Source organism: Nyctereutes procyonoides, unplaced genomic scaffold (genome assembly GCF_905146905.1).
Source record: "Nyctereutes procyonoides isolate TBG_1078 unplaced genomic scaffold, NYPRO_anot_genome, whole genome shotgun sequence".
Taxonomy (NCBI): domain Eukaryota; kingdom Metazoa; phylum Chordata; class Mammalia; order Carnivora; family Canidae; genus Nyctereutes; species Nyctereutes procyonoides.
In genome coordinates this window covers 305,954-328,296 of record NW_026575024.1, presented here as the reverse complement: position 1 = coordinate 328,296, position 22,343 = coordinate 305,954, and the positions used below count along the sequence as shown (strand labels likewise).

Genomic DNA, 22,343 nt, shown 5'->3' with positions numbered 1-22,343 from the left:
TCGTTTTCCTAAACTTTATAAAATGTGTAGGGCAGGTACAGCGTGAACATCCTTTTCAGTTAAGCAAGGACGTCTGGGTGGGCGAGGCCGGAGGCGCGCGGGGGCTAGCTGGTGCACGCCGCCTCCTCCTCGTCGCTGCCGTCGGGCGCCGCGTCCGTCCCAAAGTAGCGGTCACCGAAGTTACCTGGGAGACAAGCAGGCCCGTGCGGTGGCGGCTCGGCCTGCAGGCCCCGCCCACCGCCGAGGAGCGCCGCGGCCTCACCGATGCCCGGGATGATGCGGAACAGGTCGTTGACGCGCTTGTCCACGGCCGTGGTGATGATCCGCACTCGCGGGAACGCGTAGGCCACCGAGTGGACGCCCATCTCCGCCATGAGCAGCGACAGCAGGAAGATCTTGTCCTCAGGCACGTCATGGTCCTGCGGGGGGGGGGGGCGGCCGGTGAGCTCCGCCCCCGCCCCCGCCCGCCCGCCCCCCGCGGCCCACTCACCAGCAGCACGCGCACCGCCATCATGGCCGCAGCGCCCGTGGACACGGTGCAGTCCATCAGGATCACGTGGTCGTCGCTGATGTCCTTGGGCAGCCGCAGGTAGTGGAGCTGCACGCGGCCAGGGTCACGGGCGGCCCGGGGCTGCCCTCCGGCCGCGCCCTCCCCGCGCCAAGGCCCCCCGCCCCCAGGCCTCGCCCCACCTCGGGCTCCCCGGTGTGCTGGTTGGTCTGGATGAGGATCGTGCCGATGCGCACGTCTTTGCACACGGCCCGCAGCGCCGGCTCCATGGTCTCACCCGCACGCAGGATAGACACGCCCGTGATCTGCGGGGCAGGGGCGCGGGGGGCGCGGGCAGTTGAGCGGCGCGGCGGGCTGGCCCGACCCCCGCCGCCCCGCCGCCCCGGCTGCCCGCCGCCCGCGCCCCACCGCTACCTGCTTCCCCGCGTAGCACTTGCCCGCGTAGTCCTGCCCCTGCGGGGTCTGCACGACGCAGTCCTGCGCACGGAGGGCGGGGGCGCTCGTGAGCAGGGGAGCCGCCCCCCCCCCGCCCCGCCGCCCCCGCCCGCCCCCCCCCCCCCGCACCTGGAAGGGCAGGAAGGAGAGCGCGTGCTCGATGAGCAGCCGCATCAGCCTCTTGGAGTAGAAGATGAACTCGTCGCGGCTGGTCTCCTTGTCCCTGCGGACGGCGGGGTTAAGCCGGGTGCGGGCCGCCGGGCCGCCGGGCCGCCTCGCCCCTCGCCAGGGCCCTCACCTGATGATGGTGTGCATGCCCCGCACCTGCGGCGTGCTCTTGAGGACACTCAGCGTCCGGGGCAGGGGGTGGCACTGGTGCGCCGAGGCCAGCGCGGCCCTGGGGACACAAACCGATTGGGGACTCAAGAAGAGGGGGGTCTTCCCCAGAGCCCCGTCCTCCCCCTCCGGACACTGACGGTGTGGGCGGCGCAGGTGACGGGGCCAGGGACGTGTGCAGGGCGAGGGCCGCCGCCTCCCCGTGGCTGATCTGCGGGGCCCAACCCCCGAGTCGCCCCGCCAGGCGGGGGCGAGCAGAGCAGCTGACCCTCGGGTGGGGAAGCGCGGGGCTGCGGTGCGAGCCCCCTCCCAGCCCCGACCCCCTCCTGCGCGGGCGTGGGGACGGCAGACGGGGGCCGCGCCGTGGGCGGGCGGGGGAATCGGCCCCAGGTCGTGTCTCTGGGCCACAGCTGAGCCTCAGAGCCAAGCCTCGCCCAGCCCCTCCCTCCGGATGACGCACAGCCCCTCGGGGGCCGCGGGCGAGTCTGCAGGCCGGCCCCGCTGCACCCGGCCTAGGGTGGGGGCGGGGCGGGGCCAGGAGAGCAGAGGGGCGGGGCCGAGCCGGGGAGGGGAGGAGCCAGGAGAGCAGAGGGGAGGGGCCGAGCCGGGAGGGGAGGAGCCAGGAGAGCAGAGGGGAGGGGAGGGGCGGGGCGGAGCCGGGGGAGGGGCGGAGCCAGGAGAGTAGAGAGGAGTCAGGAGAGCCGGGAGGGGCGGGGCCGAGCCGGGGACGGGCGGAGCCAGGAGCAGAGGGGCGGGGCCGAGAGGAGGAGCCAGGAGGGCAGAGGGGAGGAGCGAAGCCGGGGAGGGCGGGACCAAGCCGAGCCGGGAGAGGGAAAGCGCAGGAGCGAGCCGGGGAAGGGGCGGGGCCGAAGCCACGGGGGCGGGGCCGAGCCGGGGGCGGGGCCGCGCAGGAGCGAGCCGGGGCGGGGCCGAGCCGGGAGAAGGGAAGCGTAGGTGCGAGCCGGGGAGGGCGGGCGGGCGGGGCGTGGGGAGCAGCCCGCGCACACAGCGCACAGCACAGCACAGCACCGCGAGCAGCGCGCACTCTGTCCTCACATATCCCAGCGCAGCTTCCTCTACTCGCCAGGTGAAGAGTGTGTTCAGGGAGGGAACAGGGCAGGAAACCAACCCGGGGGTTTACAAAGAGGAGGAAAAGAAGAGAAAAAGACCATTTAGCAAGGGAGCGGTCCGGGCGGCCAGCAGCCGGCCTGAGGGTTAGAAGAGGCAGGTGGCAGGGCGACAGGGAGACCGAGGGAGGCTCTGCGCTCCGCCGCCGGGGCTCGGGAGGGAGGCCAGCAGCCCCCCGGCCACGCCGCCTGCGCCCTGCGCGCCCGCCAGTCACCACCTGGGCCAGAGAAGGGAAGCAGCCCGCTGCGTTTAGGCGTTTTTCCAAGTTTGCGACCCTGGAAACTATTCCGGCCACGAAGGCTTCCAGAGGGCCTGACAGGGTAAGACCTGCAGGTGCCCCGGTCTGGAGGGGAGCCAGCGGGGACTCATGCGAGGGCAGCAAGTGGCCCTGGAGGCATTCCCAGTGCAGCAGCTTCAAGGTCCCAAGCATGACCCGGAGGGTCTCTCCGTGTTTCCTGAGTCCAGAAAGCCCGGGCCAAAGGCAGGTCATTCGTGCTGGACACTGTGGGACGGGGGCTTCGTCCGTTCTCATGGGCCCCCGGTGCACTCGGAGCTCCTCCTGGTCCTCTGTGCCCTGGGTGCGGGGCCAGAGTGGGCAGGGGGCAGGGGGCTGGGGCCTCACCACCATCTGGGGGAGTCCAGACTGGACCCTCAGATCAGGCAAAGGACCCTCTAGCTGCTGAGGGACATGCCTGTGACCACTGACCTGGGCGGGGCCAGCAGTGCTGCTTCTGTGCCCTCTGGCGTCAGACCCTTGCAACCAGCCCCTGTTGGGGAGAGGCCTCCAGAGAGGTCTCACCAGTGTGGTCAGGGCACTGTGTGGTCCTGGGCAAGTCCCTTAACCTCTCTGTGCCTTAGTTTCCTCATCTGGCAGCAAAGACAGACAAAAACAGCGTGGGGGCCACCACACCATCCTTTCTGTGCCTGGGGCAGGGCTGCCACAGGGGATGGGCATGACAGGAGAGGACCCTCCCACCTGCCCAGGTGACAACCCAAATTCCGAGCTGCCAGCAGATGTTGGAAATGCCTCCGTCCGTGCAGACAGGTGTGGGAAGTCTTACCTGACACTGAGCTCACGCTGCGGCAGCGACACGGGGAGGCACAAGGGAATGGGGACGGCACGTCAGTGGCGGTAGCACCGCTCACCTCGCAGTCACCGGACAGCACAGCCGGTGGCCACTGTGCACCTTGGCCGGCCAGGCCACCCCACCCGGGAACGGACCGGCCACAGTCCCAAGGGTTAGTCCCAGGTGGCCGCTGACCACAGGAGGGAGCCCGTAACCGGGGCACTGTCTGGTCTGGGCAGTAAGAGCCGGGGCTCCTGGGGCTCCGCTCCTCAGACCTCAGGCCTCCAGCACCCCACCTTGACGCCTGCCCAGAGCGGAGGTGCCCTTGGCCAGCCCAGGGCACGTAACTTCAGCTTGAGGCATCCCTCTGGGAGTGCTCAGGATGTGGGGCTCAGCACTACAACCCAGTGGCCCCCCGAAGGCTTAGGAGGGACAGGAGTGTAGCCTTCCACTCAAGGCTCAGCTCAGCCCGGGAGGCTCCTCTGCACCCCTGCTTCCTCAGGGAACCCAGCTGCCTCTGCCAGCACCAAGGGCCGGGGGCTGACCGAGCAGGGACATGGCAGGGGACAGCAGACACACAGGGGCTGCAGAGCAGGTGTCTGTGGGTGGTGATGGCAGGGGACCAGGGAGTGGGGCCTGGTGGGCTACGGGGACCCGGGAACCTGGCCCAGTGGGCTCACCTCCTCCAGCTGGCTGTGCATGTGCTGCACGATCAAGTCGATGGCCACCGTGTTCCCGCTCCCTGGGATGGGACAGGTTAGGAGGGTGACACGGGTGACCAAGGCTCCACCTGCCCATGTTCCCGAGGGCAGGCGGCTCTGCAGGCTCACCCCAAGGCACCACGATGTCCGCCACGCGCATGGTGGGCTGGATGTACTGGTCGAATGCAGGTTTGACAAACTTGTTATATTGTTTGATGACACCCTCGATGTCTCGGCCTCGCTCACTAATGTCCCGACGCAGCCGCCGCACAAGGCGGATATCAGAGTCTGTGTCCACGAAGATCTTCATGTCCAGGAGCTGGATGGGGAGAGCAAGGTGCTGAGTGGGGTGCGGCACCAGCAGGGCCAGTGTGGACGACACAGGGACCAGCTCCTGCAAAGACCTCTGGCTTGGGTGCTGGCCTGGGAACAGACCAGGCCTTGGGGCACCTCGCAGGTCCAGCTGGCAGTGTGCACGGGGGTGGGGAAGCGTGTGGGGCCATGTACATGCTGGGGGGCTGCTGTCCAGCGGGGGACAGTGGCTGCAGAGGCAGGATGCACCTGGTGCCGTGACTGTGGGTCATCTGCCATCTGTGTGCCCTCACACGTGCTCCCAGGGACTGGGGACTCGTTCTCCCCCCACCACAGTTCCTGGGCTTGGTGAGTTCAGGTCTGGTCCTGAAGGTGCTCCTGGGGGGCTGCGCACTGCTGCATGGCTGCCAACAGGGTCCCCTGAGCCCGAGCCCAAACTCACTGGCCTCAGAACTACAGGGACCGGAGCACGGCTGGCTGTGCGCACAGGCCTTCCTCATGGACCTCGGTGGGGGCAGGAGGGGGGCCGCCCCCAGCAGGCCTGGCGGGAAGGACGGAGCTATGCACGCCCCCCTCCCCCCGAGGGCATTTCCACTCTCCACCCAGCGTCCTTGACCCACTCTCCGGAGGGCAGCCCTGTGTCCCCCAGTACCCGGCACCTGCACCACAGGGATGGGACAGGTGACCACGCGCCACAAGGGCAGAGCAAGTGGCTGGGCCTGGGTTAGAACAACAGGCGGAGCAGGGAGCTGAGTAGGGACGGGTGTCCCCGCGGCCGCAAGCCCTGCCCTCACCTCCAGCAACGTCTTGTCAGCAAAGGCCATGATGCCCTCGAAGATGATGACGTTTGCACCGTAGAGGGTTTTCTGCAAGGGAACCGTGCAGCGTGTTGCCCGCCAGCCTGCCGCGCTCCCAGGCGGGCAGGCGCAGCCCGAGCCCACGGGCCTACCCAGTCCTTCTTCCGGCTGTGCGTGGTGAAGTCGTAGACGGGCACCTTCACGCTCTTGCCCTGTTTCAGCTTCTTGAGAGTGGACACGATGAGGTCAAAGTCAAAGGCGTCTGGGTGGTCAAAGTTGAAGTTGTTGTGGGCGGCCTGCTCCTGCTGCTGCGTGGTGAGCACCTGTGGGGGGAGCAGCGGGGGCTCTGTGGCCTCCAGGCCGGGGGGCGGGGGGGCGGGGCAGGACCTCCCGCCCGCGCAGGCCGTGCTCCCCACCTTGTAGAAGGAGTCCATGGACAGCAGGACCACCCAGGGCACGTCCAGGGCCTCGATGATCATCCGGGCCACGGTGGTCTTCCCCGAGGCGCTGCCACCGCCCAGGCCTGCGGCAAGGGGCAGAGAGAGCCGGAGCGGGCGGTGCGGCCGACCCCCGGCCGGGCTCACGCTCTGCCCCGGCTGCAGGGCCAGCACTGCCTTCCAGCTGGGACGCCAGCCGCCGCCCCACGCTCCCCGGGGCGGGCAAGGCCGTCGCGTTAGTGGCAACGCCAGTCGGGTGTTCGGTGGCGGGGCCCGCCCGGCCCTGGCCTCCCGCCCATGAGCCTCGCTCACCAATGGCAAAGGCCTCCTTGGACTGCGTGCCGTGCTCGTTGTACCAGGGCGGCCGCCCGGCCGTGTAGATGGTCCGCTTGCTGGTGCGCAGCAGGGGGGGCTCAGACTTGCACTGGCTGGTGGTGCGCTTCCGGGGTGAGCGCCTGGCACCCACGGGTGGGAGGAGCCTGTCCAAGGATTCCGCATTGCTGCTGCAGAGGAAGAGGACGCACTCGCCTCCGCCCAGGTCTGCCGGCCGCCCCCCCCACCCCGTGTCAGGACTGGCGTGGCCGTGGGAAACCCCCCACCCCGCGGGCCGGGGAGCACACGAAAGCTCCTGCAGCCCCCTCACGGGGGGCGGGCCTGGGACTGTCACTGCCCGCAGCAGTGCGGGGGGAGCGAACGCTGGGGGAAAGGAGGAGTGCCGTCCGGGCTGCTGCTGGCCCCTCGGGTGGGGGGCACCCCACGGGCCGTCAGGACCCATCAGGGACTGCGCTCCGCCCCACGAAACTCTCTGGAGAGCCCTGTTGTCTTGTCAGGGCCGACCCCTGCCACCCCGTGGACTCCGGGACAGAGAGACCGCTGGCAGGGCGGCTGAGAGGGCGGGGCGCGGGGCGCAGTCCTGGGCTGGCAGGCCCGCAGGGGAGCCCTCACTTCCGCCCTCCAGCACCCTGCAGGCCGAGAAGGCGCCAGTCCCAGGGGCCGGGGGCTGGAAAACCCAATCTGGGGAAGGGTTAGGACAGCAGCCGTGCCACTCGCTGACTTCTCCGTCAGCTCCTGAGCGGCTCGGTGTGACGGCTGGCTCAGGCCCCAAATCCCAGCAGTGACAGCTCTGGGGGGGACTCGATGTGGCCGAGGGGCCACCTGGGGGCGGTGTCTGCTTGAGGCCTGCTCAACATCTGTGCTGACAACCTGGTCACCAAAGCCTGCTGTCAAGGTGGCCGCAGGGCCAGGACCCGCTCGGGAGAGAGAGAGACGTGGGGCCGGCCAAAGGATCCCGGGCCTGCTCCGGGGCCTCAGGGCAGGAGGTGGCCCCGGCGGGCGGGAACAAAGTGTAGTGAGTCACGGGGATGCACTGGGCAAGTGGGTCCCTGCAAGAAGCTTCCTGTGACACAGCCTGGCCAGCACGCGGGCCCCGGGCCCCGTGACCACTGCTCCGGGGCTCGAATGGGAGCCTGAGGACGCAGCAGAGCGTCGAGGCCGGGGAGTCGGGAAAGCTGACAGCCACGGCGTGAGCCCACTCGTGCAACCAGCCGACGCACACTGCTCAGTGCACACGCGGTCTATGCGCGTGGGGGGGCACAGACGGGTCAGGATCGCCCTGGGGACCGGGGTCGGGCCTTCCGCCCCACTGCATCTCAGCAGCTTGGACCATGCCGCGGCCCGTCTCCGGCCTGTCACCGCCACGGCCACCGGCAGCGCCAGGACACGAGGTGCCCGGTGAGGGCCCTGGGAGCGCCTTCCTGCCTGTGGAACAGCCTGGGCATTTGCACCTGGGGTGCGCCAGCCCTCCCAGCTGTGCGCCCAGAGCCAGGAGGACACTTGCTCACTCGTGTGTCTGGGGGTACGAGGCAGTGGGGGGAACCAGCTAAAGCCAGAGGCACGACAGGTCGCAGCGGCGGTGGTGCGCTCGAGAGCCCCGAGGACAAGGCAGACTCGGCCCAAGGGATGGACGGGCAGGGGTGGGGAGCTTGGAGGGAGCGCGGACCAAGAGGTGGCGGCCAGGTCACGCGCCTCACACTGGGGGCAGCGCCCACCCCCACCAGCCCCAGGGTCCCAGGCGCTGCCTCCCTGCAGGTGGCAGATGGCACAGGTGGGGACGGCGGAGCCACCCAGCAGCTCCTCGGTGGCCCTGGAGGGGACGAGGGGCAGCCCAGCCTGTCCCCGTGCCTCCTGGGAGACAACCCTAGCGGACAACCCACTGCAGAGGAGGGCCCACCACCTGGCCGACCTCCTGACCTCCTCCCGCGTGCACAGCCGGACGGGGAGCGGGGCGGGGGCGCAGGCCTGGGCCCCGATGGCGCCCATCCCCCTGCTTCTCACCACAGGGCAGGGGCCTGGCCTCTCTAGCAGGAAACTCTATTCCCTACCTGCAAACACCCCTTGTCCTACCGAGGTAGTGACGGCCACCACCGCCGGCGACCTCTGAGGCCCATGCTGCCAACGCCTGGGGCAGACACCGTCCCAGGGAAGAGTGCCCATGTGCCAGGAAAAGCGGAAAGTAGGCCAGAGAGAGCTTTGCCAGAAACCCGCCCCACATGGGGCGTGCGATGGGTCTGACAGCCCCGGGCGGGTGTGCAGCCAAGCCCGGCTCCGCCGCCTTCTCCAAAGCCCCATCTCTCTCTGGGAACCAGGGACGAAGCCTCACTGTGACCTCAGCGCAAGCCTCACCCCATTTTCTCAGCGACACGACCCTGGAAATGGGAAGGTCACCCCAAAAATCTCCTTTCCCAGTCTACACGTGGACGGGGTGCTTCTCGCTACAGGGACGAAAGGTAATTTCAAGCCAACGGGTTCCGAGCCACCAGGGACAGAGACTCACCTGAAACAGAGAGCCCCACGCAAAACGAGTCCCTGCTCGCGGCCAGCCCTGCCTGGCCCCTCGAGGGCACCTACCCAGCCTGCTTGTCTCCTGACGTCTGCGAGCGGCCACGACACAGCAAAGGCAGTCGCCTCACCACAGCTGCGGGAGACACAGGCCTGCCACTCACCTGCCTTCCGCTCCAAGGGCCCAGCACCCCGAGATCCTGATGCCAGGGTAAGCTGGGGGGCTGCTCATGGCTGGGGCAGGGGACAGCGGACGGCAGGGCGAGCCCCGGAGTCTGCAGGAACATCCCCTGTGCCGCTCAGACCCACAGCGGCCCCCCAGGACCGCTCAGGAGCCGCCCCCCAGGGCTGGGAGGCCGCAGGGCAGGTGCGGAGCCGGTGCGGTCCGAGGAAGAACAGTGCTCGCTGGCGGCCCCGGGGCCGAGGCCCCAGGCATTAAGAGGATCACCCGGCGGGGCTGCGTGCGCTCCCGGTATTAATAGCACTGACCCTGCCGAGAAGAACACTGCCGAGAGGCCCTGGCCGGCCCTGGCTGTCAACTGCCCCTCCTGGGCACTGGCTGCTGTCCCGCTGGCCCAGGCCTGGAAGGACCGCGGTGCACCCCTCCTAGAACTCCAGACCCCAGGCCTGCTTGGGACTGCAGAGCCGACCCCCTCCTACCCACTCGTGGCACAAGAGGGAAATCAGAGTGTCTTGGGGCCCAGCGTCGTCGCTGAGCCTCGGGGCTGAGCCCTGCGTCACACCCCTGGCCCCAAGGTGCCTTCCAGAGGCGCAAACAGCAAACAAGCCTGACACTCGAGCCGCCCGCCCCGCCCCCACGGGGTAGGCTCGGTGCCTGGCTGGTGCCCCAGCCAGGGCACGGGCAGGAGGGAGGCGGGGTTCGGCCGGGAATCTAGGCTGCAGCGTGCAAAGGGGACTGCGTCCCCCTCCCTGGGCTCCTTCCCAGCTTTCCCCGACTTGGCTTCTAACCACACGGAGGCTCAGGGAAGGAGGCCCACACACCTGAGCGCGGGCCCTCCTGGGAGCTGCCTCGGGAGCAGCCTCTCCTGACCGCCCAGGTCACAGGGCCGTGTGCCCCCCAGTGCAGAGGCGCCTGGAGGGAGGGCCGAACCGTCCATCCCGGCTCACGAGAGCTCTTCCCTGCTGACCCCTGGCCTGGACCCCATGGTTCAGGGGCTGGTCCGTGCTTCGGAGGCTGGCGCGGCCCTGGGCAGGCCTGCAGGGTCGGGCCTGTGGCACCAGGGCCTCCACTCGTGCCCGACACCCTGCCCGGTTTAGGGAAGTTTGGTGGGTGAGTAAATGGGAGGCTAGACGGAGGCAGGCGGAGTTGACGGCCGGGCCCAGGCCCCGGGGATCCCCGACTGGCTCAGGGACGCAGGCAGCAGCAGCTCTCTCAGCCCACGCGGCACTGGCGGGCCGGGAGGCTACAGCCCCGAAGGGAGTGCGACAGGCTCGCTCGGGCTCGCTCGGGAGGCTCGCGGGGCCCGACCCAGCCGCCTGGTTCCTGCTGCTCCGGGCCCAGCCGGCAAGTGCTTTGCAAGCGCTCGAGACATCAACCCAAACTGCAACCCAATCCAACCTGTTCCCAAAGCTGCGGAGCCGCCCGCCTGGGCTGCATCCCGAGGCTGCCCCGGGCACCGCTAGCGCCCCTGCGGCTTCAAGGAGCCCCGGGCCCCGTGCTCACGGGCTGGCCCCCAGGAGCACCCGGCAGGCGCCGAAGCGGCGCGAACCGCTGGGCCGGGCCGCCCGGAGGGGAAGCGGCGGGCAGCGCGGCGGGAGGGCGGCCTGGAGGCTCTGGGCCGGGCCGCACGGAGGCAGCGCTCGGGTCCCCGCCCGCGTGGAGCCCTCCGGCCTCGCGGGGGCGCCCCGGCCGTGACCTGGGCTGACCTGGGCGTGACCTGCGGCTCCCGGGGCACTCGGGGAAGCTGCGCCCCCGCGCCCCCGCGCCCCCGCGCCCCCGCGCCCCCGCGCGCGGCATCCCCGCCCCGAGGAGCCAGACCCGAGGGCGCGGGGAGGGGGGCCCGGTTCCCGCCCCGGTTCCCGCCCCGGCCCGGCCCCAGCCCCGGCGCCCGCTGGGCCTCCCGGAGCCTCGGGGGGCGGCGCGACGGGGGCCGAGCCCGGGGTCCCGCAGCCGAGCCGGGGCAGGGGCAGAGCGACTCGGCTCCCGAGAACCCGCCCCCCCCCGCCCCCCGGGGACGCGAGGGCGCGTGCGCAGCCCCAGCCCGTGCTCGCCGCGCCTACCAGTCCTCGCGCGCGGGCTCGCTCCTGTCCGCCGGCCGGTCGGGCCCGTCTCCGGCGGGGCGGCGGCGGCGGCGGCGGCGAGCGGGGCGCGTCCGCGGAGGCTGGGGGCGCCGCCATGGAGCTCGGAGGCCGGGGCGCGGGGCGCGGGGCGCGGCGCTGCGGGCGGCCGCACGGGGCCCCGGGAGCCGTAGTTCCGGGCTCGGCGCCGCGCACGGCCGGCGCGCGCCCGCGAACTACAAGTCCCAGGAGGCCGTGCGGCCGCGCATGCCGGGACTCGTAGTCCGGCCTCCCACCCGCGCTCGCCCACAAACGCAGGCGCACAAGCCCCTGGAAAAGAATCAATAAACATTTATTCGATACAGTCATATTGAATACATACAGCTGATGGCCCGCCCCGCGCCGCCGGGGGCCGGGGCCGGGGCCGGGGACGAGGACCGGGGACGGATGGTCACGCGGCGGGCGGGGCCCGAGCTCACCGTCAAACATCTTGCAAATAAACACTTTGTAGATAGAATATATTTGTATATATACGGGGACAGGTGATAGCTGGAACCTCTCTTCCAAAATGCACTTATGTTCGGAGAACTGGCGTTAGAGACCCAAGCGCAGGCTGCGCGGCTGCCGGCCCGAGGCGCTGGCCGCCCCCGCCCCCGCCCGACCCCGGCGACCCGCCGACCCCAGGGCCCGCAGGGCTGCGGCTGCAGGAGGACACACCCTCATCTGCCTTTGCACAAGCAAATAAAGTGCATCCCGTGTTCGTGTGAAGCGGCGGCCCTCTCCTCTCTCGGGCGGGCTGGGCCAGAGGTAGATCTTCAGAGAGGGCCCTGGCCCCGCGCCGGCTCGGGTCTGGGGCGCCCACCTGGCCCGGGTCTGCCCCTGCAGTCCCCTCCCGTTCCAAGGTGTCAGCCAAGGCCAGGGGGCCGCCCGCCCGGCAAACTCCCACCAAGGGCGCTGCCCCTTGGAGCCGGGCTCACCAGGGCAGGGGAGCGGGAAGGAAGGGAGAGGGGTCCGACCCAACAGCCACGCTTGGCAGCAGCTCCCCACACCCACTTTAAAGACAAAGAAGGGGGTTAAAGTGCTAAACATCAAGTTATCCAGGACCCCACCTCTTCCCACACATCTCGGCGGGGTTCCCAAACCAGGGACCATCTGCGGACTTCAGGGGGCGACCTGGAAACTCACTCCCCAGCAAAAATCCAGCCCCCCACTCCCCAAGGGCCAAGTACCTGAGAGGCCGGGGCGGGCGGCCGTCCCCAGCAGAGGTGTTGAGGTCCAACCTCCTCCAGCCATTGGTGACAAGGACAAAATGCACCCAGGGCTCCTGCCAGCACCTGCATCCCCTCCCTGCCCCTGCAGTGGCTGCCTGACTGCACCTCTGCCTCCACCAGCTGTATACCAAACGACACCCAGAACACGGAAAAGAAAATCCTTCTGCCCACGCAGTCCGAAGCCCTGCCCCCGCTGCCCTCCCTTGACCTGTGACACGGGATCACCCCCTTCTGCCCATGCCTCCACCCACCCTTCCACCAAATCCAGGTGTGTGTGACTGGGGTTGGCCATGTCTCTGCACCCTCTCCCCACACGAGGCCGGGGTTGCCCAACTCAGAGCCTTTTGGCCGAAGGAAGAAGCTGGAGACACACAGCGTGACGAGTCCCAAGGCCCCCCTGGACGCTGTCTCCCTACTGCAGGACCAGGAGAGCCGACCCGACGTGGAGCCCCTCCTCTCCTGGGACTAGATGAGGACGGGCGCTGGGGGGCGGGAGGGGGGACGGCAGAGAGGTGCCCAGTCAGCACTGCCTCCCTGAGCAGGGGAGGGACACCCCTTCAGCCCCCAGATCCACCGTCGGCACCAGGAAACCCTTAGCACCAAAATGTCAGATTGTTGTGTTTTTGTATAAAAAACAGAATAAAAAAAAGGTTGTTACTTGTCACAGCAACAAGACTGGCATCCACTACACTCAGGAGACACACGCACACGGGCAAATATCAAAATTCACATCGTCCAGGATCGGCAAGGCCGAGCCCTCAGCCCCCCCACCCCCCAGTGGGAACCAGCCTCTGTCCAAACCCAGTGGCTCTGAGCATCGTCGTCCTCCCCCACATTGCCAAAGTCGGACGGCGGGGCCCAGGGAGGCGACCAGAGGCAGTGTGGCCACCTCCCCTGGGTGCCCTGAACTCCAGCCTGAACCCTGGTCAACCTGCAGACCCAGCCATCCCCTTCGGGGCCCAACACAGAGCTGCCACCAACACAATGTGACCTCGGCCAGGCCCCCTCTCTGGCCTTCAGCTCTCAGACCACACAACCAGAAACAAAAGGGCAGGTAAAACAGGGGGGAGGGGGCTCCCACGGGAGCTCAGCCACAAGCCAACCCAGCCCAGCACACGGAAGGCTGATTCCCACAGGGTTACTCCTCGGAGCTGGGCCCCAGGTCCACACCCCACATGCCTGTGGGCCCCAGGTGGACCCCGGAGCCTAGACTGGCCCATCCCCAACCCACTGGGCTGCCCCGACCCAGACCCGTGGTGGCAGCAAAGCCAGAGACTGGGGGCAAAGCTGTGTTCCACATGGCCCCCGGCCCCCCTCCTGCAGCCCTGCAGGTGAGGGCAGGACCCTCCCCCTGTCCCAGGCAGGGAGCACCCACGGGCGTGGGATGGCGGAGTGCCCTGCTAACAGGGCCACCCCCACCCGGCATGGTGCCCAGGGGCCAGCGGGCGGGAGCCCAAGCGCAGCAGGGGTTGCACAGGTAGGGGGAGGGCCTGGAGAGGTAGAGAACAGAAGCAGAGGAACCGGAGGCGGAAGGACGAGGGAGGCCACGGTGGGGCAGGCCGTCAGGTCAGCACGGCAGCAGTCGGCCTCGGGGCCTGTCCTGGGAGGTAGCTGGGGGTGCTGGGGTCCAGTGTCGGGTGGAGAGGTGAGGCTGCTCAGGTGCCCTCGTCAGCCCAGAACCGCGGGTCACCAAGGACCCCCCAAGCCTTGGGCCTGAGAAAGCAGACGGGGCACGGAGCTCACACGGTGAAGGCCACCTGCCCGCCCTGCGCTGCCCTGCGGCACCGAGGCCTGGGCTGCAGACCCTCCTCCTGCCCGTCCAGGGCCCCAGACCCTGCCGAGCCCGTGAGCGCCCCTCCACGCTATTGAACTTCTGTGGCTGCCACGGGCCCTCCCCTAAGGGACCCCGCCACGTGTGCCCTGCACAGCCTGCACGGGGGAAGGGCCATCTTCGGGAAAGAGAGAGGGGCTGGCTGCCTCCACCGGGCAGGTGTACAGGTGGGTGCGGGGTGGAGACCCGGAGGGCAGGAGGTCCTGGAGCCAGCTACCCGCCCTCAGCAGTGGACCTGGCGTCCAGCGTGGGGACCGGGCCCCACCCACCTGCCAGCCACCACGCTCACTTCTCAGGAGCCTTGCTGGCTCCCGCCTTCCGGCCAGTGGAGCCCCGCGCCCCCTTGTCTCTGCCTCCTGGGGGCCAGTCATCCCGACGGGGGGGCATCTTGGGTGCAGGCTCCTCAGGGGTCCGCTCCTTGGGCTTTCGGCCTCGCTTCTTCCCACCTGCCAGGCTCTTCTTCTCCTCCTTCTTGGGTGCCAGCGAGTCCTGGCTCCTGTGTTTGGGAAGTGGGTCTGCAGAAGTTCGAAACCAGTTCTGGAAAGGAAAGAAACCACAATGAAGACCCGGGGACAGGAGAGCGCTGACTCCTGGGGCCAGGCAGGTGGCTCAGGCGGCTGAGCGACAGGGCACCCACGTGAAGCGTGCCGCCCGGGCAGGGCACGGGGGTAGGGCACCCAGGCTTCTCTGCTCCTCCAGGGAAGCCAGCAGCCGCTCTCGAGGGAAACCACCAGCTCTCCTAACCTTGGCTGCTCCCTCAAAGGCCACACAAGCGACTACCCTGCCACTCCCACCCTGGCCCAGTCCCCGCTGCGGGGTCAGCCCATCTGCCCCAGGCCCAGCAAGGCCCCCAGCCCATCCCACCTCCGCATGGGTCTTGAGGATGTGATATTTGACGCCACTCTCAGAGCTGAACTCCTTCGGGCACAGCAGACAGCAGTACTTCCCCACCAGGTGGTCTCCCTGCAAAGCATGGGCCAGGCCGGCCACCAGACATTGGACCCCACCCCCAATCCTTGCAGGACCAGAAGCATCAGACCCACCAGGGCACCTGCCCCTCCTCCTGCACCTGTGTGGCTATAGGGTCGGGGAAGCCACAGCTCATGGGGATGGGCTTCAGGGACCCACACAGCTTCTCTGTGGCAGGACCTCTGAGTTGCCCCCACTAAGGAAAGGTGATGGATGAGGAGAGAGTGGGAAGAGGCAAGTGCCCCAGGGCACAGCCCCTCACCCCAAGCCCAAGTTAGTGCTCACACCCACATGGACAAGGAGCCCCTGTGGACGGAACAACTTTGAGCGGGAGTGTCCTGGGCAGGGCTGGCCACCAGGCACTGGGCGGTCCCTGGGCTCATGGAGGAGGCTGCCCCACAGGGGTAGGGTCACACATCCAATATGTGGGGACCTCTAGGGGTTGGCTAGGAGTGCCGAGCACCCACCCCACCACGGGAACGGGCCAGGGCACTGACCTTGCTGCAGCTGGCGAGATGAGCCTTAAGGCCGGACACACTGGAGTAGATGGCTTCACAGCACTGGGGACAGGAGGCAGCCATGGGAGAGCGCCTCCCAGGAGATGCCCCCGCACGAATACACACGCACCCCTCACCCGGGGGATGTGGGGCTTCTCTGGGCTAAGTGCAGGGCTCGGGCCCAGGAAGCCTGAGCTGTGGGCAGGCTGGATCTCTAGGGCTAAGGTCATGGGGTTCCATCTAAGGGCCCTGCAGGGGCCCAGGGATCACAGGTGAGCTGGTCACTCGGAAGCCTCCTACCCAGGGTCACACCTGGGCTCTCTGTCCTTGAATCCCAGTGCCCTCACACCGCCCCACCAGCCCACCCCAAAACTCACATCATTGGGGCAGTTGACATGGCCTTTCTCCTTGACTTCATTCTTCCATGCTTCCAGAAGCTGGGGGTTGAGCGTGGGGAGGCCTGGCCGAGTGTAGTTGAGCTACAAGAAACAGACGCACACCAGCGTGAGCCCCGTGGGCCTGTGTAACGGGGGCCCCGAGCGCCAGGTCAGAGCGGAGCCCGGATAGCCCCAGCGGCTCTGAGCACCTCGGCTGTGCCCTCCGCAAATGGGGATTTGGACCTGGAAGGTCAGCCAACGGCCCAGGTCACAGGGGCAGGGCCATCACAGGGGAGACCCTGAGCTAAATCACGTCCTGCTCAGACACGGGAGTCGGGGGCCCGGCGGCAGCTCACCCGGGCAGTCTCGGGTACCAGGTCATCCTTCACCCGCCGCTTAGTCCAGTCTCGAGCCAGTTCATCCTCTGCAATCTCCTGCAGGTGGAACACGGCCACCTGGGCCGACGTGCGGCGGATGCGGCCACTGGGAGTCCGCTCAACCCCCAGCAGGTCTTCCGTTTCGGGGGGCTTGTCTTCAGGCTCCTCGGGTGGCTGCAGAGCAGAGGGGCCAGGGTGAGCAGCAGGGGCCACGAGGCATGGAGCGCGGGCGCACAGGCACAAGGGCACGGGCCGCGAGGCGCAAACACAGAGGCCCCGGGGTCCCAGGCTCCCGAGTCCCCACGCCCGTGGCCCCCAGGAAGGAAGGGAGAGTGCGCACGGCAGGTGGCACGAGACACACAGGCTTGGGCCCAAGGGACAGGAGGACCCAGGCCCCGGGCTGCTCACCGGGGCCGTGTGCTCCGAGCGCATGTGGTAGTCGTGTCCGGCCTTGGAGCGGTAAGTCTTTCCGCAGTGGGTGCAGGGGAAGGAGGGGCTGTCCACCTCACAGGGAGGCTTCCCACAGCGTCGCTGGTGGTACTGGTAGCCCATGAGGCTGGAGAAGGCGGCCCCGCAGCCCTGGGGTCGGGCTTGGGTGAGTGGCCAGCCGGGAGGGGGCTGCTGCGGCTCATCCCACGCGAGCCCCGCCCCCGGCCGTCTCCCACTGACCTCCTGGGGGCAGCGCAGCCTCCCCATCTGCTTCAGCACCTTGCGCAGCCGCTCCCGCTCCTCCTGTTCACTCCCCTCCGAGGCCTCAGCATCAGAGGGCTGGGGGGCAGGCCCAGCCTTAGTATCCCCACCACCACAGGGCCCCGGCCCCTGCCCCGGGGTCAGGGCCTGAGATGTCCAAGGTCACCACGGAAGCCAGCGAGCTCTGCTGCCACGTGGCGATGAAAGGTCAGTGGTCAGGGGAGGGAGGGCGGGGGGACGGACTAGGAGGCAGGGGTCGGTGGGTCCGGGCGTACCTTGGCGCTGTGCTCAGCCATGGTGTGGTAGTTGAGTCCTGCCTTGGATTTGAACTGTTTCCGACAGTGCTGGCACTTGAGAGCGTCCTGCAGCTGCACACGCGTCCCTGCCGTGAGACGCTGACCCTGGGCACCCCCCGCCTGGGACCCCGGGGCAGCCTTACCTTCTGACAAACCTCCATGTGCTTCTTGAGCCCCACGAGGGTCTTTCGGGTGACCACGTTGCAGGTGGGGCAGACGGCCTCCCCCCGTTCGTGGATGGCCCGCTGCCACTGCTCCTCGGGGCCACCTGTGGGGCAGGGCCAGGGCCTCAGGGGCTGGTGGGGGCTCCCGGACGCCCTGGATGCCAAGCACAGGACCCACGGTCCACGCTCAGCCCCCAGTCCCTGTGGTCCAGGATCCGCCCCAGAGCTGACGTCTGTCCTGGGCCCCGCCTCGCGGCCGGCCCCCCACCTGGAGCTGTGTGGGCCGCGGGGGCCGGCGCTTCCTTGCTGACAGTGCTGGCGGGAGCCAGCACCTTCTTCCGCACGTCCTCGGGGCCCGGCCCCTCCGGCTTTTTGGCACGGTGCATGCGGGATTTGTCCTCTGCCTTGGCCAGGCCTGCGAGCACACAGGACAGGGCGGCTGTGAGCCAGGGCTGCGGGCACACCTGTGCACGCACGTGGCCCGACACCCAGGGACTAGGGCCCTACCTTTGAGTCCGAAGGTCCCTGAGATGGACGGCTGCTCCCCTGTAAACTTCTTGGGTGTTTTCTGTTTCCTTCCTGACTCGGGGGAGAGAAAACAGGGGCCGAGATTCTGGTCAAATAACCATCGGGAGGCCGGCGCCAGGCCTCCCCACCCCGGCCCCTGCCCCCCCGCTCTCCTCTTACTGTGCTTTGTACGCTCTGCTCCCTCGTCAGGTGGGGACACGGGGCCCGCGGCCCTCAGGCCCTCCTTGCTCCCCAAGGGCCTGCTGCCCAGGGAGAGGGGGCTGCCGCCGGGGTCTGCGCTCAGCTGGAAGGCCGAGCTGTGGCCTGTGGTGGAGGGGCCGTACTCCCCGTTCTCCGGCCTCGCCTGCTTTGGCAGGATGGGGCACGTGTCCAGGCTGTCTGCTGCCCTGCGGGGAGCAGGCAGGTGAGGGGCGGGAGGGCCCCCTTTGGGCCCTGTTGCCACCTCCAACCCCGAGGGACACCCCGTACCTTTTCTTACCGCTGCTCCTCCCTGTGGTACGAGGAGTTTTGTTCTCAGACTTGGTCAGCAGCACCATTTTGCAAGGTGGTGTGTGTCTGCTGATGGCAATGGGCCTGCTGACCGTCACCGGCTTACTGACCACAATGGGCCTGCTGACCGTCACCGGCTTCGTGACTGGCACGGCTTTCGTAACCGTCACAAGCTTTGTCATCGGCACCGGTTTGTTGACGGTCACCGGTTTGGTAACCGACACAGACTTGGTGACTGGCACTGGCTTATTGAGAGTCACTGGCTTGGTGACTGGCACAGGTTTGGTGACCGGCACAGACTTGGTGACTGGTATGGGCTTGGTGACCGGCACAGGCCTGCTCACCGTGACCGCCTTGGTGACCGGCACAGGCCTGCTGACCGGCACTGGCTTGGTGACCGGCACAGGCCTGCTGACCGTCACTGGCTTGCTGATGCCGATGGGTTTGCTGACACCCACAGGTTTGCCAATAGTGACAGGTTTGCTCACTCCGATGGGCTTGCTGACCCCAACGGGGCGGCTGATGGTGACCGGCCGGCTGACCGGCCCAGGCTTGGGGGCAGGCACAGGTCGGTCCATGTGGTTCCAAATGCGGTGCTTCTCCAGCTGGGTCTTGGAGGTGAAAGCGGCCTCACAGAAGGGGCAGGGAAAGGTCAGCCTTTCTGGGATGGCGCCCTGCGGGGACACGGTGGGCGTGAGGAGGGCAGGTGGGGCGGGAAGGGCCCCAGACCTCCTCCTCCCTGCCCCACCGCCCCTTACCCCTTGGCACCGCTGGTAATGGTACTTGAGCCCGTAGATACTGGGGAATTCCAACCAGCACCCTGAGTTTGGACACTTTACCCTCGAGTGTGCCTTGAATTCATCTTTCCACTGGTTCATCAGGGAGAGCTGGGCATGGAAGAGGTGACACTGCTGACCCCTGGCCAGCTGGGCCTCTGCCAAGCCCAGCCCCAGGCTCAGCACCCTCCCCAGGCCTGAAGGGCAGGCAGGCTTGCAGAAGCCCTTCCACTTCAGGACTGCAGCAGGATGCAGGCCACCTCAGGCGGCGACGGCATCCTAGACCTGCTCGAGAAGCCCCACAAACGCGGTGCACTAGGTCCCGGGCCACACTGCGAAGCCTTAAAACATGGAGCGACCCCGTGACGCAGGCTGAGAGAGCTTGGTGCTCGCTGTGCGGCAAGCCAGCAAAGACAGGGCAAGGTCTTCACAGGCAGACCCCAGCAGGAGTCCCACCCCAGCCTTCGGGGAGCTCACAGGAATGTCTCGCAGGGCCTGGTTCTCAGCTTTCGGGCGCCCCTTCTTCTTCCCTTCCGTCCTGTCACTGGCTGGACTTCCGGGATCAAAGCAGAGTGCGGCCTGGCTGGGCACCGTCGGCCCACCCCGGACCACTGGCATCCCTGCAACAGATGGTACGCCAAGATGCGGACGCTGTGCTTCCCACAGTCTCGCCTGCCTCCTGGGGGGCTGGTCAGGACTGGAGTGAGCCCTGCTTCCCTCAGAGTGCAGCGTGGGGAGTGGGAGACTGCGGTCAGCACAGGGTAAGAATCCGGGCTGCCGGGCTGCCCCCACCCTGGAAAGGCTCTCAAGAGCCCAGGCGGCCCAGCTGGGTACCGAGGGGCTGGCCCACCGGGGAGGCGGGAGGAGTCTCGCACCCAGCACTGGCTGCCTGTGGCCCCCTGGAGTTGACCTTGGCCTGACCCCTCTTACCCAACTTTGGTGGGTCGTGCAGCACAGGAAGTCGGACCTCATTCCGGCCGCCATCCTTCCCAGGTCCACTCTTGGTAGACCCCGGGAGCCGGCGGCCTCCTCCAACGCAGAAGGGATCAGTCATCTCTGCAGAGCAAACAGACAGACCCGTGAGGCCTACCAGGCCTGGCTCAGGACTTGAAATGGGCTGGGCCTGAGCCCCGTCCCCAGACAGGCCCCTCTCAGGCTCAGGACAGGAAAGCCTGCCTGCCTCTGTATTTAGCCACGTGGGAAAGGCGGCGACGGAGACTTCTGGTTTAGGGGTTTAGGGGTTTAGGGGTTTAGGGGAGGGACTGCCCAGCTGAGGTCCCCTCGGATTACCCAGGAGATACAATCATCTGGGCAGCACCTCACCCTGCCCTGAAACCCTCACCAGCTCCTACAGACTTCCTGTCCGCACACAACAGTCCCAGAGAGCGCCAAGAATCACACCTGCTACTGGGCTGGGCGCGGCCCCCAGAGAGGTGCAGCGCTCGGGAGGAAAGAGGTCAACAGCGTGCGTCCCAAGGGCCGATGATGACACGGGCACGGCTGCTAGCTCACAGGCTGTGCTGGCCCAGCACCTTGGGACACCTTTCTCCACAGCCCCACCCAGGCCAAAGGCAATGCCGTCCCACCGGGGTGGGTACCCCGGATCCTTCTCTTCGGAACACAGATGGAAGGTGGTCAAGGTGGGCAGATCCGGGATGGAGGGCCCTGCGAGCCTGTGGCCGTGAGCCATCCCGGGTGACCCTCTTCTCAGCCTCGTCTCGGCAGGAGTCCCCCAGCCGCCCTCCGCCAGGCTCACCCACCGCCTCCCCCCCTGCACCCTGCAGAGCCTCTGTGCCCCCACCTACAGGCCCACCGGTACCTCCTCCGGAGATCACCCGCCACCCGCCACCCGCCACCGAGGCTGGGCCTGCACGGACCTGCTGCTGGGCCCCGCACCCTGGGAGCTGGGGAGAGGGACTTGACACTCAGCCCCGCCGGATCCTTCCACAGGGACGCCCAGGGCCGCAGGGGGGGTGGGGGCAGCTGGGCCGGCAGGTGGCCCCTCCTCTGGCGGGGAGACCGCAGGGGGCCCAGGGGCCGAGGCCGGGGCGCGCGGGGTCACTGCCCCCTGCCCAGGGGGTGCCCGGTCCTGAGCCGGGGAAGGTGCGGCTCTGCGGGGGCCTCAACCAACTTCTCCAACTCCGGGAGGAGCCCCCCGCCCCGCCCCGCCCCGCCCCGCCGCGCCGCGCCCCCGCCCCGGCCGCGGCCTCGGCCCGGGACCCACTTTCCAGCGTCGCCGCGGCCGGCGGTGGGGGCCCAGCAGGCACCCGCAGGCTCAGGCCCCGCGGCCGCGGCGGACGGGGGCGCCCGGCGGGGTCGCAGAGGCGGGACGGGGGGGCCGGGCGCGCGCACCCGCCGCCTCGCCACCCACCTGTCACCTGGGCGCGGGCCGGCCGGGCCCCGAGAGGCCGCTCGCCGCCGGGGGGAGGGGGCGAAGGCACTGAACCAAAATGGCGACTTTTTCTGGAGAAGGAGGAGGCGGGAGCGCGGCGCGGGCGGGGCGCGGGGCGCGGGGGGGCGGGGGTCCGGGCGCGGCGGGGCGCGCGGGGCGGGGGGCGGGCGCGGGCGCGGCGGCGGCGCGGGGCGGGGCGGGCGGGGGCCGGGGCCGGGCGGGGCGCGGGCGCTCACCTGGGGCCCAGCGGGCGGCCGGCGGGGGCCGGGGCCGGGCCGGGGCCGGGGCGCGGGGCGCGGGGTCCGGGCGGCGCAGGCTGCGCGCCGCGCTGCGCACATGCGCGCTCCCGCCCCTCCCACCTTTGACAGTTTTGCTGCGGGGGGGAGGGGGCGAACTCTCGCGGTATTCCTGCGGCCGCGCGGCGGGAGCGGGGGGGCTCCCGCGGGGGCTCCCTCGGGCGGCGGGGTAAACTGAGGCACCGCAGGGCCGCTGGGCTGCGGGCGCGGAGACCGCCGGCCTCGGGGAGCCCGGCTCGGGCGGCTGCGCGCGGGGCGGGACCTGGACCCCGGGCCGGTGGCCGCGCTGGGGGCGGGGGGGCCCCCGGGTGGGGGGGGGGGCGGGCCACGGGGACCCTCGGACCGAGGGACCGGCCCCCGCCCCCGCGGCCAGGCCCCTGCGCCCGGGCCCCGCCCCGCCTGCGAGCGCGCCCCCCACCCACGCCGGGGCAGCAAGCTACCAGGACGGGGGACAGTACCAGGACGGGGGACAGTACCAGGGCGGGGGGACAGTACCAGGACGGGGGACAGTACCAGGGCGGGGCGACAGTACCAGGGCGGGGGGACAGTACCAGGGCGGGGGGACAGTACCAGGGCGGGGGGACAGTACCAGG

The 22,343-nt window shown here is 69.1% G+C and overlaps 2 protein-coding genes across 7 annotated transcripts; both read right to left on the bottom strand.

Annotated features, from left to right (window-relative positions):
- Nucleotides 1-10,932, bottom strand: UCKL1 (uridine-cytidine kinase 1 like 1). Its single transcript, XM_055300053.1, is given in 16 exon segments — nucleotides 1-184; nucleotides 263-419; nucleotides 491-598; nucleotides 691-813; nucleotides 923-985; nucleotides 1,073-1,166; nucleotides 1,242-1,340; nucleotides 3,469-3,485; nucleotides 4,155-4,216; nucleotides 4,305-4,494; nucleotides 5,282-5,353; nucleotides 5,437-5,607; nucleotides 5,701-5,807; nucleotides 6,034-6,224; nucleotides 10,801-10,853; nucleotides 10,855-10,932. Coding segments are annotated over 16 exon segments (1,650 nt in total). The 5' UTR covers nucleotides 10,918-10,932; the 3' UTR covers nucleotides 1-104.
- Nucleotides 10,933-11,285: 353 nt separating this feature from the next.
- Nucleotides 11,286-21,755, bottom strand: ZNF512B (zinc finger protein 512B). Of its 6 annotated transcripts, none has more exons than XM_055300042.1 (18): nucleotides 21,691-21,755; nucleotides 19,993-20,118; nucleotides 19,540-19,682; nucleotides 19,045-19,173; nucleotides 18,266-18,960; nucleotides 17,957-18,183; nucleotides 17,777-17,852; nucleotides 17,538-17,684; nucleotides 17,249-17,423; nucleotides 17,085-17,177; nucleotides 16,789-16,887; nucleotides 16,528-16,698; nucleotides 16,099-16,293; nucleotides 15,743-15,844; nucleotides 15,366-15,428; nucleotides 14,764-14,862; nucleotides 14,189-14,436; nucleotides 11,286-13,781 (listed from the first exon to the last, which is right to left on the bottom strand). In XM_055300042.1, the coding sequence occupies exons 2-18, from the start codon at nucleotides 20,114-20,116 to the stop codon at nucleotides 13,724-13,726; spliced, it is 2,844 nt and encodes a 947-aa protein (XP_055156017.1). In that variant the 5' UTR covers nucleotides 20,117-20,118; nucleotides 21,691-21,755; the 3' UTR covers nucleotides 11,286-13,723. The 6 variants fall into 6 exon arrangements, with proteins under 6 accessions (XP_055156017.1, XP_055156010.1, XP_055155977.1 ...); XM_055300035.1 differs by lacking the exon at nucleotides 21,691-21,755 and adding an exon at nucleotides 21,434-21,528; XM_055300002.1 differs by lacking the exon at nucleotides 21,691-21,755 and adding an exon at nucleotides 20,464-20,759.
- Nucleotides 21,756-22,343: the final 588 nt, after the last annotated feature.

Coding starts and splice junctions, on each gene's coding strand:
- ZNF512B (XM_055300002.1), bottom strand. CDS start 20,752: ATGGCTCACGGCCACAGGCTCGCAGGGCCCTCCATCCCGGATCTGCCC. Junction 19,683..19,992: donor GCACGACCCACCAAAGTTGG/GTAAGAGGGGTC, acceptor CATCTGTTGCAG/GGATGCCAGTGGTCCGGGGT. Junction 19,174..19,539: donor AGGCCCTGCGAGACATTCCT/GTGAGCTCCCCG, acceptor TTCCATGCCCAG/CTCTCCCTGATGAACCAGTG.